Genomic DNA, 16,341 nt, shown 5'->3' on the forward strand with positions numbered 1-16,341 from the left:
CTTAATGGCAATTATGTTATTTAACGCCCCCTAAATTTTCAGAAATAGATTTAAAATTATGTTAAGCTATTTAATGGTAGGCTGTCATGAAAAAAAAAATTATGTTAAGGTAAATAAGAAAAAGAAAAGGAAAAAACTTAAGAGCTCTGTCTGAAATAATGGCTGTGTATTACAAATGATAACCTAGGTATGTCTGAATAAAGGAAATAAATCATTGTTCCAAGAAATCTTTATTGAGAACTTAGAAAAGTTTTTGCACAATAACCCTGGCATTGCAAATACTGTAAATACAGAAATATTGTAGAGATATAAAAGAAAGGGAAAAAATAACAGTTGGCCTGCTTAGAGCTAAAAGTGTTACCTGTCCAGATCCCATAATCCACAGGGTAGGCTTCAGCTATACAGAAGCTGCAATTTTAGACATTTTTGTATCAGGCATAACGAAATATATAAAAAACCGAGAATTAGAGCATTAGTATATACCACATAAACACCTGGCACAAAAAGTAAAGATATATTTATCCATAGATATGCTGGGGCTATGAAACAGCACATGATTAAAACATGGATCCTATTTCTGTGCTTTATGCTAAAGCAGTACATTAAGAAATCTGTTAAAATAATTACCTAATCACCCCTTACCTTGACAGAGAAGTTCCAGCAGTCTTAACTTGGGAACGCTGGTCATGATGCGTAAATGACAGAGCCTTAGCTGAACCACTGCTTGCCAGGCTCGGAGAAGCTTGAGCCCCACGCCGGTTCCTGGGACTTGCAGCCTACCTTACAGTTTTCAGCCAGCACCATGTGTTTGCTGTTCCTCCATGTAATTTAGAGTTTTAATGAAGACACACATTAGCCATTCTTGTTTTGACAAGGAAAAATGGGAGTCCATTTAGGTTTTTTGGGCTCTGTCATGTAAAATTTTTAATTCACTGTGCTCATTTCATGAGCTAGCACCCTTTTATTTTTAAACATGACATGAGGTGTCATTGGAATTTTGCCTTCTGGGATTCAACGCTTATATCAAAGTAAAGCAGGGTTTTTTGATTTTGGTTTTATTTTTTAAGTGTATGAAAGGGGGAGTTTGGGCCCTTTATTTAAAGTCAAAGTAAACTCCTAATTAAGAAAATGTATAGTTTGTGCCTGAACTAGTAGCCTTCATTCCTAACTGTTGTGTGATAGCAGTAGTTTTTTAATCTCTTTTCTTCTTGTATTTTTTGGCTCACTACTTTTTCTTACCTTCTTCCCTTTCCCTCTGCCCACCCTTGCCCCATCTCCACATGCTCCTTCCGGGCATAGAAGTCCAGCTCATCCACCACCACTGGGGAGAAGATCACAAAGGTGTATGAGCTGGGGAACGAGCCAGAGAGAAAGCTCTGGGTCGACCGATACCTTACGTTCATGGAGGAGAGAGGCTCCCCTGTCTCGAGCCTGCCTGCAGTGGGCAAGAAGCCCTTGGACCTGTTCCGACTCTATGTCTGCGTTAAAGAGATTGGAGGTTTGGCACAGGTGAGAGTGAGTGACTGAATAAGGAGGCATCATAAATAAGATCTTACGGAACCTTTCTTTGGATATGTGAAAAGGAAAAGCTAAGCCTTGTGGGACTGTCCTTGCCTGGGACCATGTCTGTGTGCAGGAACATTGGGGCACCCTGGCCTTGCCACCACCTTGCAGTGTGACCTCATCAGGTCATTTACTGGGGTCTCAGTTTCCTCATCTGCACAGTGAGACAGGCAGTAGATTTTTCTTCAGTTTCCCTGACAGCTCTAGAATTCTCTGGAAATCTGCCAGGAGTTCACAGTAAAAACTCTAGGAATGTTTTACAAATGACTGAATTAATTATACTAGATGTAAGTCAAATTCATTGTTTTCCTCTATCCGGAGCAACTTATCAAGGAAATTATAAAACCGTGCACACAATACCTGGACACGTAGGAGAGCCAGTGCTGTGATTCAGCAGGGCTGGGCCTCAAGGGGGCAGGAGAAACTCCTGGGGGCGCAGCATATAAAGAGGTGCTCTGAATGAGTGCCCCCTTGAGTCTCGTACCTGGGCGCCTGCTCTCCGCACCCCGCCCCTTGATCCTTAGTAACGAGTCTCGTTGGTATGGACGTGTCCTGCCATGGAAATGGGGAAAGGATACTAACGTGTTAGTACCTCACTGTGTGGCCTTTGTCTTTCTAAATACATAAGTCAGCAGCCCCAAAGAATAAAGGAGGAAACTCTGGTGTAACAAAATAAATACAATAATTTTGTGGTCCAAGGGCACTCGCAGGTTAGGTGGTGGGCCCAGGTCTGTTTCCAAAACACGTAGTCTTTCCATTTACCGGCAGTTCTCGAGCTTAGCGATGCATTGGCATCGGCTGAGGAGCTTTTAAAAGCTGTTAGTACCTGGGCCCCCGCCCCAGATCAATGAAATGACACTGTCTGGGCCCCAGGTCTAATGGGCAGTCAGAATGAGGCACCCTGCACCCATCCAATGTGGTGGGGGTCACCAGCTATCCAGGGGCGAGTCATATAATCCACAGGTATCCCAGGGGGCCCGCTGTGGTCTCAGTGCTGCAAGTGAGGGATACAGGAGGGGCCTTTGATCTTGTCCTTCCCCTTAGGTGCCTGATCCATCCCATCGGGGAACGGAGACCTATGACTGAAAGAATCAGAGCTTGCTTCAGGGCTGTAGATAACCAGATGCTAAACTGTGTGATGCAGACCACGTGTGAGTGGTGGTCGGCAAGAGGAGTGATGGAAATGAGCCTCTCTCCAGCCTGGGCTCCACTAACCTGTCCCCTCTGCACCTGGCCTCTTCTGTCATAGATTTTTTAGAATCACCAAAACTGCTCGGACAGTTAGATTTTGCTGTGTATCTACCAACACAACATAGATACTGTCTGGCCACCTCACTGTCTCTGCATATAACAGGCCGGGTCTGTGTCGGGATTCTGCTGGCTCAGCTGCTGAGGTTGCTGGAATGGAGCTGGGTGGCATCATCATGTGTGCCCCGTCATGCTCTCTACCTGGTGGGCGCAGATGTGGTTGGGGAGCAGGTGCCGCAACCGCACAAAGATCAGCTCAAAGCCCGGCTTCTCAAGGCAGACCTGTTAGCAGCCTCGTGCTAAGTGCCAAAAGTGGCGAGCGTTCCGTGATTTGTTCATTGTGAGCCAGTTTTGTGAGAAAGTTTGAATCCAGAAATTCAATACTTCATTACAAACCACTGTCCCCTTAGCCCTTACCGTGCTGTGCACCCCAGGAGGCATCAAAGGCAAAGCCTCCCCCAAGTTATTTGCAGGTCTTCACATTTCATTCAAGGGTTTAACTTGTCATAACCTGTTCCCAGTTGGGACTTAGAAGGTTGAAGTGATGCCTCAAATCTTTATGTAACATTTCAGTATTTCTCTCTCTTTTCTCTTTTTGCAATTGTGTTATCTATCTCCATCCTCAGTGTGTTTGAGTTGGAACACATCAAGTGAAGGTGTGTACCCCACCCCATCACCTGAGCTGGCGGTTTTACAGAGCCCAGCCAGTGGCTGGTGGCATCGCGTTAGGCTTTTAAGTCGGGGTCATTTGATCGGAGGACCACACTCGCCTTTGCACCAGGCGCTGCCTTTGCCTGACTGCACAGGTGTGGGCTTGTGGCTGTTGGAAGGAAATGTGGTTTTTCTTGTCGATGTTCAAACACTTAAATTGCAAAATAGTGCTGTTATATTGCTTTTTAAATTAGTTTTTAGATGCCCTTTTTTTCTTTATTAGAGGTGGGGTGGGCTGAGTGTGATCAGGGTGTGTGTTAGAACTCGCAGGCCCTGAGCGCCGGCTCTGGAGAGCGCAGCCATCAGGAGCTGCGGCAGGCAGGAGGACCTCACGAGCAGGGCTTTTTATGTCACTATCAGCAGGTTCCTTAATGGTTTTATAACTGTAAATGCTGTCTATGCACTACTGAGTGGGAGTAATGAGCATTAGTTAAAAGAGGCAAATGAAAAAAAAGTAAACCAAGACATTAAGTGCTTTTTTTGTCTCCTGGCTTTAAACAAGCCACTTTGCTGCAAACCAATGATCCTGCCATTTTTTTTGCTAGGTTAATAAAAACAAGAAGTGGCGTGAGCTGGCAACCAACCTAAATGTTGGCACTTCAAGTAGTGCAGCAAGCTCCCTGAAAAAGCAGTATATTCAGTACCTGTTTGCCTTTGAGTGCAAGATCGAGCGAGGGGAGGAGCCCCCGCCAGAAGTGTTCAGCACCGGCGACACGAAGAAGCAGCCCAAGCTGCAGCCGCCATCTCCTGGTAAGTGGCAGCGCTGCACCGTGCTGGCAGGTTCTGGGAAGGTCGTTTCCTCGGAAAGCAGAGGGAGAACTTGGGTCTTTGAGAGGAAGGGATTTTGCTTGTTTTGTTTATTTAATTGAACCCTTGTCGGCAGTGCTTAAGGGGTGAGAGAATAGAACTTGGGATGTGACCGTTTCCAGTCAGCGCTCCGAGGGCACCTGCTTTTGCTCTATCTTATTTAGTCAAAACAGGCTTTGGAATTCTGAGCTCTACACCTTTATTCCTTTTACAAGTATTTAAAAAACAGTCCATCTATGTCTGTACAAAATAAAGATCCCCACTAACCTGCTTCAACACTTTTGCACTTCTGGAAAATGCTGCCCGCAGGTTTAACAGCCAGCTGGAGCCAGCTCTCCCACTGTTGGGGACGCTCTCATTTGTACTTTTGCAAAATGAAATTTGGACTTAGTTTTTAATGTCCCGTGCCCAGCACGTTCTCGCTTTCAGGAAATGCAGCAGACTGTCGGAAAGAGTGGTCCAGTGGGCTTTGGCCTGGAGGTCAGGCGTCTTAGGAGTTGGTACCAGGGTGCTCCCCTGAACGTGAGGCTCCACATCAACAACAGCTGCCCTCTCCCCGCCTCTCCCCGCCGGCTGTCGGAGACCCTGCCATTCTTCTCAGCTCTCCTGCTAGCCTTTGTTCTCCCTGTTAGGGTTTCAAATCTGAAATTACTAAATCATACATTCTGATAAATGGAGTGCTAGAGGTGGGAAGAAACCGGCACCTTAGTTCTTCGCAGTGACCTCAGTCAAGTAAATCCAACCTTCTCTTTTCTGTTTGTGGCTTCTGGTCATTGTGGAGGCCACTTCCAAGCCCAGTGACTTCAGCACTCAGCCGTGCCACTCTGGATCCCTTCGTGTGAGATGGGGGCCTGTGCCCGCTGCGCCTGTGGCATAGCTTGTCCTGAGCACCGCTAGCAGCCATGTCTCCTGAGCACTTGCAGTGTGCCAGGCACCGTTCGGAGTGCTTATCACTCCATCTTCACATCAGCCTTGTGATGTGACTTTAAAATCCATGAGAAAACGGAGGCCTGTAGCATCTAAGTACCGTGCCCAAAGCCACAGAGCTGGGGAGCAGCAGGTCTAATCTGGGTCCCTGGCTGTAGGGTGTACACCGTACCCACCAGAGGCCTCTGCTTGTATCGGAAATACCTTCGTAACAGGTGCAATGTGACCACATAGAAGCCAGAGAAAGAAGCCATTTCCCTTTCACTGAGTTCCTCCAGCTGTCTGGACAGCAAAGCTGATGTCTGAGGTTGCTAATCAAGGAATCTCACATAAATACTTTTTAGGCCCCAAGTGACCTTGTAGTGAATAGACTTAGATTTAGATCTGTAGGTTCTAAGGACAAGTAGAAATCCTAGAAATCCTCCTTTTTAACCCCACCCTTTAAGATTCAAAGCCTTGGCCACTTACAGTGTACCTTAAAAACTGTGAAATCTAATTTTAAAAATCTCACAATATTACATTTAGTTCACAGAGTAAAACAAGCTGCCTATGAACAGCTCTGAAACTATTTTTCCAAAATAAAAACCCAGTGGGGTGTAGGGACCAAAGTGGTGATGTCTGCAAAGATCTAAGGATGTATTTTATTTGCCGGGAAAGAACTCGTGTCCCTGAATGGTCTGCACTTGTGTGTGGAGAATAGCTCTCCCGGCGCGCGGCGGCAGCAGTACAGGAGGCCCTGCTGGGGCGCAGATCCTCCGGAAAGTGGAGGGCCTGTTCTCTTAACAGCTGGCTCTCTCCTTTCTCCTTTTTTTTAAACTGCCATTTTTATGGCAACATTATCATTTTAACTGCACAAAAGAGCTTGGATTGCAGATGCACTTCTGATAATCCATTCTTCTCAGTAGTCCAGATGGAGCCCAGGTCCTGCGACACGGCAGTGGAGGGGCAGCCTCCGTCCTGCTCCTCGGAGAGCAGCGCTCGGGGTGCCGCACGGCACCAGGGGAGTGGGTGGCCCCGCAGCTGGGAGCCTCTCGTTTCGCGCCATCTGTGCATCAGGTGGTCTGATGCTGGTACTGTCATTAAGGAAAGTGTCTCTGAGACACTTTCCTTGTTGAAGGAGGAGAATAAAATCATTCCCAACTGTCCGCCGTGTCACATGGATTAGAAAACTTTTAAAAACTAATTTTCAGCAAATATTTGTGTTCTTTGGAGTCACTTTTTTGCATAGGAACATAATTGTAGTAATTTTTTACCAGCACATTCAGGCAAACTAAACTAAAAGATTTTTAAGAAACATTCTAGATTTTTTTTTTTCCCAGTGGTCACTCTGTACCAACTGAAATCCTAAATCTAAATCATTTGGCTGTATTCTAAGAATATTCTAAATCGTATGTGTCTAGCCCAATATTCGTGTGATGTGACTAGTGTGGACCTAAACGCAATTCGGGCAGCCCCAATGGCCTCTGGGCTGAGCTTGACATTCATCCTTGAGTGGCTGTGTGGCTGTGTGGCCACTCACACTGGACATAGGGCTCCTGTCTTCTGTGACCAGAGCAAGTCAGCAAAATAAGGCTCCCACGTGAGCCCCAGCCAGGCCGTGGGGATCTCATAAAACACCTAGAGAGGGCTGTGGCGGCGTCTGATGAGCCACCCAGGAGTCACCTCCCCATGGCCCCTGCAGTCTGTGAGCCCGAGTGGGGAGGGCAGTGGCAGGACAGGCTGGGAGGAGGGGGCACGGGAGGCGAGGAAGCCCCACGTTCAATTAGCAAGTCTGTAACCAAAAACCTATCCATCTTTGCTGGCAGGTGGCTGACTGAATTTCTATTATTAGCTGACAGGTGATGTCACAAAACCTGTCATGGATCCAACTAGGGAATCCTTAGTGGAAGATAAATGAGAAAGGGGCTCGGGTTAGAAACAACGGTGCCCTCTGGTTGACCTCCAGTCACTGTAGACCTGGGACATACCAGCTATTCTTGCTGCTCCCCACCCTACTTCCGGCAGCCCCAGAACTAGGGCACCAGGTTCGTGCTGTGTAAATTATCCTCCCAGCCAGGAGCCTGGCCATGCTGTCTGAAGTGTGTGAATGTACTTAACCTTCAGTGACCTTTCCATTGTTTACTTTAGAGTATACATTTGTAGCTTCTGGCAAAAGGTAGGGGTAGTCTAGAGAGCATGCCAGCCTCCTCTATTAATGGAGTTGTAAGAGGTTGTATTTTTGTTGTGTGGAAGGAAAGGAAAAAACACTAGCAAGAGAAGATTTTTCCATTTTTTTTTTTTATTAGCTGTAAATGTGAATACTTGTAAATAAGGCTCATTCAGAACTCCCGGCCTTATTAGCGTGTTTCCAAGGAAGCCGTCAGGGCCGGCGCGGAGTCTGCCTGCGTTGAGCACTGCGGCCGTGGCGTCTGCAGGCTGCCCTTCCACGGCCGTGTGTAAAGACTGCTCCAGTCTTTCAGTACATGTTAGTAAGCTTTGCTTTTAAGATATCTACGTTAAAAGTCAGTCTTTCCGATGTCTCTGAGAAATTCTCCAAGTCGTCAAGTCCAAGGCTCACAGGGTGGGTGTCTGTCACAGAATGCACAGCTCTGCTGGCCGGAGTTCTTCCCCAGCCAGCCCAGGAGCTGGGCAGGCCTCATCTGGCCGGAAACATCCGTGTCTGGCTGAGGCTTTCTGGGTAGAAGTGACATACTCATTGCGATTTCTGACCCCTTTACTCTGTAATCTCTAGTGATTTAACCTCCATGGCCTCTCAAGTCAATTGTGAGTAATGGTAATTGTAGAGAGCCTTGGGAACTTGCTAAGAAAAGAAGTCTAACAGTAACATGTGATATGTTATTATTTACAAGCAGCCATAATTCTGCCATCTGTTATGGTTCCGAACATCTTTACTGTAAACGCCATGAGGGCAAGTGTTTTTGTCTTCCCTGTCGGTTTGGTACACTGGTGTATCCAGCCATAGAGAAGGGCCTAGAATCTAGTGGGCATATTATTCATCAATAAGTATTTGTTTAATTAATAAATGAAACCAGTATCTCTTGAACATCTGACATGCTAAGGACTGTGGTAGTTGATAAAGCAGGGCCCTTGAAATATGTTTTTCCTTCAACATGAGGTTAATTAATTTTTTTAAGAATCTTACGTAAGTTTTCTCAAAAATCTGTTCAATTCTGAGCCCTGTTATTACAATGTAATTATAGTTAAAGCCAAATCTCAGAACTCTGATACCAACATTAAGAAACTCTAAATTGGTATAACTTGTGTTTTTTAATAATAAATCTTCCTAATTTGATAGCTCAAACAATGACTTTTATTAATGACAGAGCATAGCACATTTAGATGTTGAGAAGGTGTTGAAATGACAAAAGGCTCATTATTAATTTGTATCATTGCTTTTCTCATTATCTAAGACCCAGAACTAAGTTTTCTAATATTTTTCTAAAGCAGCACAATAGTTCATCAAGTTGATATACCAAATTTTTCATCCCTTTTTTTTAAATTTACATTTTGATTATCTCTAGTAGAGACAACATTGAAATAAACATTTTTTCTGCCTAAAGCTTTCTTTTTATTATGTTATTTTCTTGGGATAAATACTGAGGAATCAAGTACCCCATGGGAAGGTATAAATATGTTTAATGGATCACAAATGAAGTAGGTTGCCCAGTAGTTCACTTAAAACACTCCTACTGATTTTCACTCTAAACAATGTAAGAGCAACTAATTTTATTACATCATTATCAGCAATGGATATTATTACTATTTCTATTAGATGGTATCTTATTTTAATTTATATATACATAAAAAACTAGCAAAGGTGAGCTTACTTGGTGACCTCTAGTTTTTTCCCGTTTTCTCTTGGTGCTGCTCCTGTCAGCTAACTCAGGATCCTTGCAAGGCCCACAGACCCCCCAGTCGACTGGCAGCAATTCCATGGCAGAGGTTCCAGGTGACCTGAAGCCACCTACCCCGGCCTCCACCCCTCATGGACAGATGACCCCAATGCAAGGTGGAAGGTATGTTCAAACACAAAATTCATGAACCATACAAAATCTGATTTGTTTACCTATTAATTTTCTGGAGCAAACTTCAAAGAAAGAAGAAATGGTGCTCCCTAGAGAGTTTTTAAATGTTGATTACTACTAGTTTTATTCATGTAATTTATTTTAGATGGTGTTTGCATTTACAGATTTGAAATTGGTTTATCTTCTGAATACAGTGTTTGGAGGTAACTCCCGCTATGTTGTTAAGCTTTTGTGTTTTGCATCTCCCCAGAAGCAGTACAATCAGTGTGCACGACCCATTCTCAGACGTCAGTGATTCGTCCTTCCCAAAACGGAACTCCATGACTCCAAATGCCCCGTACCAGCAGGGCATGGGCATGCCGGATGTGATGGGCAGGATGCCCTATGAACCCAACAAGGACCCCTTTGGGGGCATGAGAAAAGGTATGTGCAGAGCGGCCTCTGCCCGGACCTGGTCCGGAGGGCATTTTTTTCTCTGCTGTTGCAGCACCAATTCATCTGTTCACTAGAACACACGTGAGTGCCTGCTGCCTAGGTTTGAGCCCCAGCTGCTCAGTCTACTACGTTTGTGACCTTGGGAAAAGTATTTGGCATCTCTGTGCCTTACTTTCCTCAAGTAGAAATTGGGAAAAATAATAGGACCTGCTTCAAAAGGGGATCGTGAGGATTAATTGAGTTAATGCACAGAAAGCCCAGAGAAGAGTGGCTGGCACCTGTGGGAAGTCAGGTTGGCAATACTAGCGTCGGGTCGTGGCAGCATTGTTAAATTGGCATGAGCCAGCACAGTACTAGGTGCCAGGTAGTATCTGGGAAAGTCACACACAGTCCCTGCCTTCACAGAATTAATAGACTCTTAGGAGTGAACAAAAAATAAGTTAAACCACAAATCAGTAATTAAAGACTGAGGTTGGGGAAAGAAAGGAAAGTAAGAGGAAGCAAGGCTACAGATAACAGTGGCACTGGGTGGGGACGGTGGAGGAAGGGACGCCGGTCATCTAGACTGCAGAGGGAGGAAGAGTGGAAGGGCCCAGGCAGGAGCCAGCTTGGCATGTCCGAGGAGCTGGCAGGTGTCCCCAGCACAGTGACGTGGGCTTGGGGACAGCTGAGGGCATGGAGGCCAGGGCTAGAGCCTTTCAGCCTTTGTGGCCACATTGATGAGTTTAGATTTGGGCTTTTTGTCTCGGTAAAAGATGTCATGCAGGGAAGTGGCATGACTAGATTTTTGCTGGGTAAATAAACAAGGGGCCGTCTGTGGAGAACACCCTGGGGAGACTGCAGGGACAGCTCAGGGAGGTGGCAGGTGGGAGCCGTGCACCGGCAGTAGAGAGGGAGCGCACGCCGCCTTTGGAGGGGCTGCGGGAGAAAAAACTAATGGCCTTGACTGCGGGGCTGCAGGTGTTGTTCCCTGCAGTGTGGACAATGGGGAGAGGACCAGGACAGACAGGGGGAGCCAGAGCCACCCTGGGACATGGGATGAGGATGGGATGTGTGGCTGGAGCCGAGCAGAGGTTAGACCTGGGTGTGGCCTGGAGTGCCAAGCATAGAAACGCTGTCCACAGCCATGGGATCGATGAGATCACTGAGAGAGGGTGCGGGAGTTTCTGATGCAAACACCAGGGTGATTTTCCCTTTATGCTTACTGACGCCAGGGTGAGTCCACACTGAGGTTGTGGCTGACTGAGCTCTGCCCATGGCTTGCAAGCTGCAAGTGGAAACGTTATATTTTGCCTTTTGACCTTCTTCTGAATGTATTCAGGTCCTGTGGAATTGAGGCGTTATATTTTGCTTTTTGACCTTCTTCTGAATGTATTCAGGTCCTGTGGAATTGAGGCATGTGAATATTGCTGGAAAAAAAAAAAGAGAAAAAATAGTGAATAATATTTTTATAGAAGCACTTATTTTGGGATCCCTTAAATATTAATAATAGTACCTGTGTTGTGTTCAGATGTTGGGATACATGAATTTCTTTATATATTGTCTGAGTAGAGAGAAGCATAAAGCCCAAAGCCTTGGTTTCCATAAGTATTATGGACCGATGAAAAATAACAATAATCGCAAAAATATGAATATTGGGCATATACCATTTAAGAATGATATTTGTAATATTTCATATGTAATATTTCAGATAACCATCATAAAGCAAGATGATCTATAACTTTTCCTTTCAAGAGTTCAGTGCTGCTTATTCCAAGTAAAGATTTTGCAGAACATGCAATAAATGCATAAGCTTAGAAATTCAAAAGCTTTGTGAATGTGGGATAGTTATTTTTCTTAGTGCTATGAGTTGTTAGATAGAACATTTTGTTAGTGCTTTTGGTGGCTGTATCCCATTTTTAGGTTCTGAAAATATGACAACATGGAAAAAAACAATTAGTAGTATTTGGAATTTGACCTCAAAATTTTTTGTGAACCATTCCAATATTCTACTAATATGGTATATTGGATAGCTAGAGTTATATTTGCCTTGTCTCTTTATGCTTATAATTTTTCTTATTGTAATAATAAACTTGAGGGAGAATGACTGTGGGGTTACCTTGCTAGGCACTAGGTAGGTGCTTCTCGACTTATAATGGGGTTCCATCCTGATAAACCATCATATCCTAAAAATATCATAAGTCAAACACACACTTTTGACTTGATATTTTTTATTTATGATGAGTTTATCTGGACATAACCCCATCTTAAATCAAGGCGCATACTGAATGTGTATCGCTTTTGCACCATGGTAGAGTAGAGCCACCCCACTCTGGGGACTGTCCGTACTATGTTTTCATCACACATTACCCAGTGTGAATGATACCCAGTGCCTGGCACAGTCCCTAGGATATCTCAGTTCACCTGCTGCCTTATGATATTGGTATACTGAGCACCAAATTAAAGCAGATAAACAGAAAATCCATGGGAAACAGATTTTCTTATGGGTTTATCCCTGTACTGTATAAAGCTCTCCATTCTTCAGTTTGCCTTGTCCTGTCACCGAACTTGGTGGTGCTCTGGTTTTTTGTGTAATGACCAGCATCAGTGGAAAATGTGCTCTCTGTCGCTGCTGCTGCCACCGCCACTGGGGTTGTCGGCCTGTAGGTGGTAGTGCAGTAAGTCGAAGAGCCTAATGTCAGACCCAGCAGCCCGTGCAGCCCCGCCTGCCTCCCCACCATCTGATTTCCTTACTTCACTGGTCGAGGCATTGATTGATTACATATAAGTGAACATAATATTTATATATTGCTTAACTAAACAGTATATTTTGAATATTAATATCTGTATACATAGCTCTACTTTTTTTAATTGAATAGTTATGCCTTAATGCTAGTAATGGATGGGTTGTTTCATAATATTTTGCTATTACAAACAGTGCTGCAGTGATTGTTGGATTGCAGCTATTTTTTCACACTTGTTAGAGTGTTTCTGTGAAATAGATTCCCAGAAGTAGAGTTGTTGAATCAAAGAATGTGAACTTTTTTTTTTACTTTACTGAGCATCTCAATAATCATTTATTATGTCACAGCAGACTACCCCAAAATGCAGTGGCTTTACTTAATTATCTCTCACCGTTCTGTGGCGGACTGGATGGGTCTTCACTGTGAGTTGTCTGCTAGGACACTGAGGTGGCTGCCGTCATCTGGAAGCCAGACTGGGAGCTCCAGTGGGGCCGTTGACTGGAGTTCCATATGGGGCCTTCCCATGTGTCCTTGGGTGCCTGAGACATGGCGACGGGCTCCAAGGAGGAGCAGTCCAAGGGGGCAAGCCCCAGTTGCCAGCTTCTCGGCGTTCGCTTGCATCCCATTGGCCAGTGCTGCTCACGTCACCAAGCCCAAAGTCACTGTGGGAGGGGGATTCACAGGCTGCGAACACCAAGAGATGTGCTGCTTTGGGGGTTGCCAAAGTGTAGCCTCCCATAGCAGCTACTGTCAAAAGTTAGTGTTCTCAGCAAGACTGTAAGACCGTGTGGTTCTCAACCCGTACTAAGAGTGATTATTATCAGTCATCCTAACATTGGCCAATCAGATTGTGGGGAAAAGCCTCGTAATTGTTTTAACTTGGATTTCTTACATTATTAGAACTCACACATCTTTCATATGTTAATTGACCATTTATTTTTCTTCCTCTGTAAATGTCCATTTTTGTGTTTTCCCATTTCTAATTTGGTTGCCTTTTGTCCTGTTAATTTTTTTAAAACTCCTTGTGTATTAGGGAATTAAACTATTTAACCTTATGCCACTTGATTTCTGTCTCTGTTCTCATGTACAAAATAAGAAGTAATCTCAAAACCGGTTCTGCCACAGGTTGATGTGAGATCAAGGAGATAAAATAGGAGAAAGCGCTTTGCAAAGTAAAATCCATGACACTTGTATTTGGATTCATTTTTTGACCCTCTCTCCCAGCCCAACAAAGTTTATCTAAAATTTTAATCAGCTTTTGCCTCACATAACATAAAAGGAACCATCATAGGATGAAGAAAAGTAGTGGTATTTTATATCAATTAAAATTCATATTAAAATCTTTAATTTGCCTTCAGGCTAGTTTCTGGACTTGACCTAATTTCCTTCGGGCTCTGAGCTGATGCTAATTTGCATATCTGACCTAATTGGCACTCTACCCTCAGTTAGAAATAGTTGTATCTCATCCCATCTCGAGCTATTCTTAAGTCCCTAATAAGTTTCTTTATCCTGGTTTTGGAGTGAGTCAGTGAGTCATAAATCTTTATGTTAAGATTTTCACTTTCTTTCCTGTAAGAACTAACTTTGTATACATATGTTTATCTTCCTTACAACCACTTTGTGAGATGGTATTACTGACCTCATTTTATAGACAAAGAATTAAACTCAGAAGTTAGTTAGTTAACTTACCCAAGTAAGAAATGGATGTGGGCCTGTATTGGTTTTCTATATTGCTATGTAACAAGTGACCACAAACTCCTCAGCTTAAGACAACATAAATGCATGATCTCACAGTGTCTGTGGGTCAGGAGTCCTGCTGGGTCCTCTGCTCAGGATCTCACAGTCTGAAATCAAGGTGTCAGCCCGGCCTGTGGGTCCTCTGAGGGTCAGGATCCTCTTCCAAGTTCATTCAGGTCGTTGACAGAATTTACTTCCTTGTGGTTGTAGGGCCAAGGTCCCTGAGGTTCTTGTTGACTGTCCTCTCCTGCCTCTCCTGGCACGTGGTCCCCTCCACAGCATGGCAGTTGCTTCTTCGAGGCCAGCAGGGCTCCATCTCTGACCTCTGGACCCAAATTTATAGGCCTACCTGGATAATCTCCCTTTCAGTTAACCCACATTCAGCTGATTAGCAACTTCATGACACTCGTGGAGTCCCTTTTGCCATGTAACGTAATGTGATCATGAGTGTGATGCCCACCCCACTCACAGGTTCCACCCACACTCAAGAGGAGGGCTGCGTGGGAGGCAGACAGTGGGGGAGGGGGGGTCTTTGGGGCCGTCTTAGAATTCTGCCCACATAGGGCACATCTTGACTCCAGACCTTATGCTCTTTCATTAGTATTATGGTCTGCCATATTAAGGATAAGATATAATACAAAGACAACAAAATTTCTAGAAGGGATGTATGGGCCTCTTGACTTTTGAAAGTCTTAATTTTATGCCTTTTATTTAAAATATTGCAGTGCCTGGAAGTAGCGAGCCCTTTATGACGCAAGGACAGATGCCCAACAGCAGTATGCAGGACATGTATAACCAGAGTCCTTCCGGAGCAATGTCCAACCTGGGCATGGGGCAGCGGCAGCAGTTTCCCTACGGAGCCAGTTACGATCGAAGGTGAGTATTTTTTAAGATGAAGAGAAAATGACCCCTGGAAACTGTGCTTTCCTCTCATACACATTTTGGGGCCCTGGTGGCTGAGCCACCTACAATATACAGTGTCTGCTTTCCTGGCAGAGTTAATCGGGAGGCATTGGCTGCGGATCTCCAGGGGCATGTCGGGCATGGCCCTACAGCACCACGAGGACCGAGGACCGTGTCCGCAGGCAGCCAGCTGTGAACGCCCGCTGTGGCTCGTCTGGGAGCTCTTAGCACCAGGGCCTCCTTCCCCTCCTGCCGCCTTTCTTTCTTAGGGAAATGTCTGTTGCAATGGTGGCCACATTAGGGCTTTCAGTGTTCTGGAAAGGTCTTCCAGGTGTTGCTTTTTCAGATGTTTCCAGCTCTTCCTTGTGAACATTTTAAACAGAGAGTGAATACTTTGCTCCTTAATAAACATCTCTGAGAAAACCCACCGCACAGGCCTTACTGGAGCCTTCCTTAAAATCATCCTGACATTAACACGGCAAGCCAGGCTGCAGGCCTGGTACAGACTGATTTTTAACAAGATAGAGGAAAGTCACTGAAATGTCCGAGAGGCCATCAGAAAACTGCTTCCTACCTGCGCCTCTGAGTTGGCACTTACTATCACAACAACCCCTTCCTTTGTTGGTATATTCTCTACCTCCCTAATAAGAGATATGATTAGAAACAAGGATTTATTGTAACATTTCTGATTTTTAAAGAAAATAAAATAGAGGTGCAGGAGAAGGCCCTTTTTCTTGCTGTGCTGGGGACAGGGCTGGCTTTTGGATCGCATCTTTCGGAATCCGGTGTGGTGGTTCTGCTCAGGGACCGCCTGGGCCAGAGCCTCTGCCCGCCCTCAGTGCACACGCAGGAGTCGTGGGAAGGGTTAATCAGTGGAAAGCGTTCCTGAGGATAGTACAAAAGGGGAAGAAGGTTTGAAAAGTCACTGTCTTACCATATAAGGTTTCTTTACGGCATTTTCTGCGAGCCCAGGCTTGAGAGTACACAGCCATCCGTGCTCAAGGTGACAGTGCTTTCTCATCGAGACCTAAGAATTTATTCTTCTAACTCTTACCCTGGCCATAATGTAGCGAATGTTTGTTTGTGATATCCACAATAATCAGTTAACCATTATATAACGTTTAGTGTGCTGAGCAAGGATTTTAGTTAGGTTTGGTTTGTTTTTGAGGGTCCAGGAAAAGCTACTGATTTTTTTTTTTTTTTCTGATGAGATTAGAAAAACAGTTATGTTGGCTCTTCCACACATACCACGTTAGAGAGAG

At 44.8% G+C, this 16,341-nt stretch overlaps 1 protein-coding gene across 3 annotated transcripts in view; it reads left to right on the top strand.

The window, feature by feature from the left end:
- ARID1B (AT-rich interaction domain 1B) overlaps positions 1-16,341 on the top strand; it is a 399,113-nt gene that overhangs the window by 370,496 nt on the left and 12,276 nt on the right. For all 3 annotated transcript variants that reach the window (XM_069489032.1, XM_069489033.1, XM_069489034.1), the window contains 5 exons: positions 1,300-1,509; positions 4,068-4,272; positions 9,134-9,272; positions 9,532-9,704; positions 14,902-15,052. In XM_069489032.1, coding sequence (XP_069345133.1) covers positions 1,300-1,509; positions 4,068-4,272; positions 9,134-9,272; positions 9,532-9,704; positions 14,902-15,052 — 878 coding nt within the window. The remainder of the gene's footprint in view (positions 1-1,299; positions 1,510-4,067; positions 4,273-9,133; positions 9,273-9,531; positions 9,705-14,901; positions 15,053-16,341) is intronic.

The sequence above is a fragment of the Eulemur rufifrons genome, chromosome 15 (assembly GCF_041146395.1).
Source record: "Eulemur rufifrons isolate Redbay chromosome 15, OSU_ERuf_1, whole genome shotgun sequence".
Taxonomy (NCBI): domain Eukaryota; kingdom Metazoa; phylum Chordata; class Mammalia; order Primates; family Lemuridae; genus Eulemur; species Eulemur rufifrons.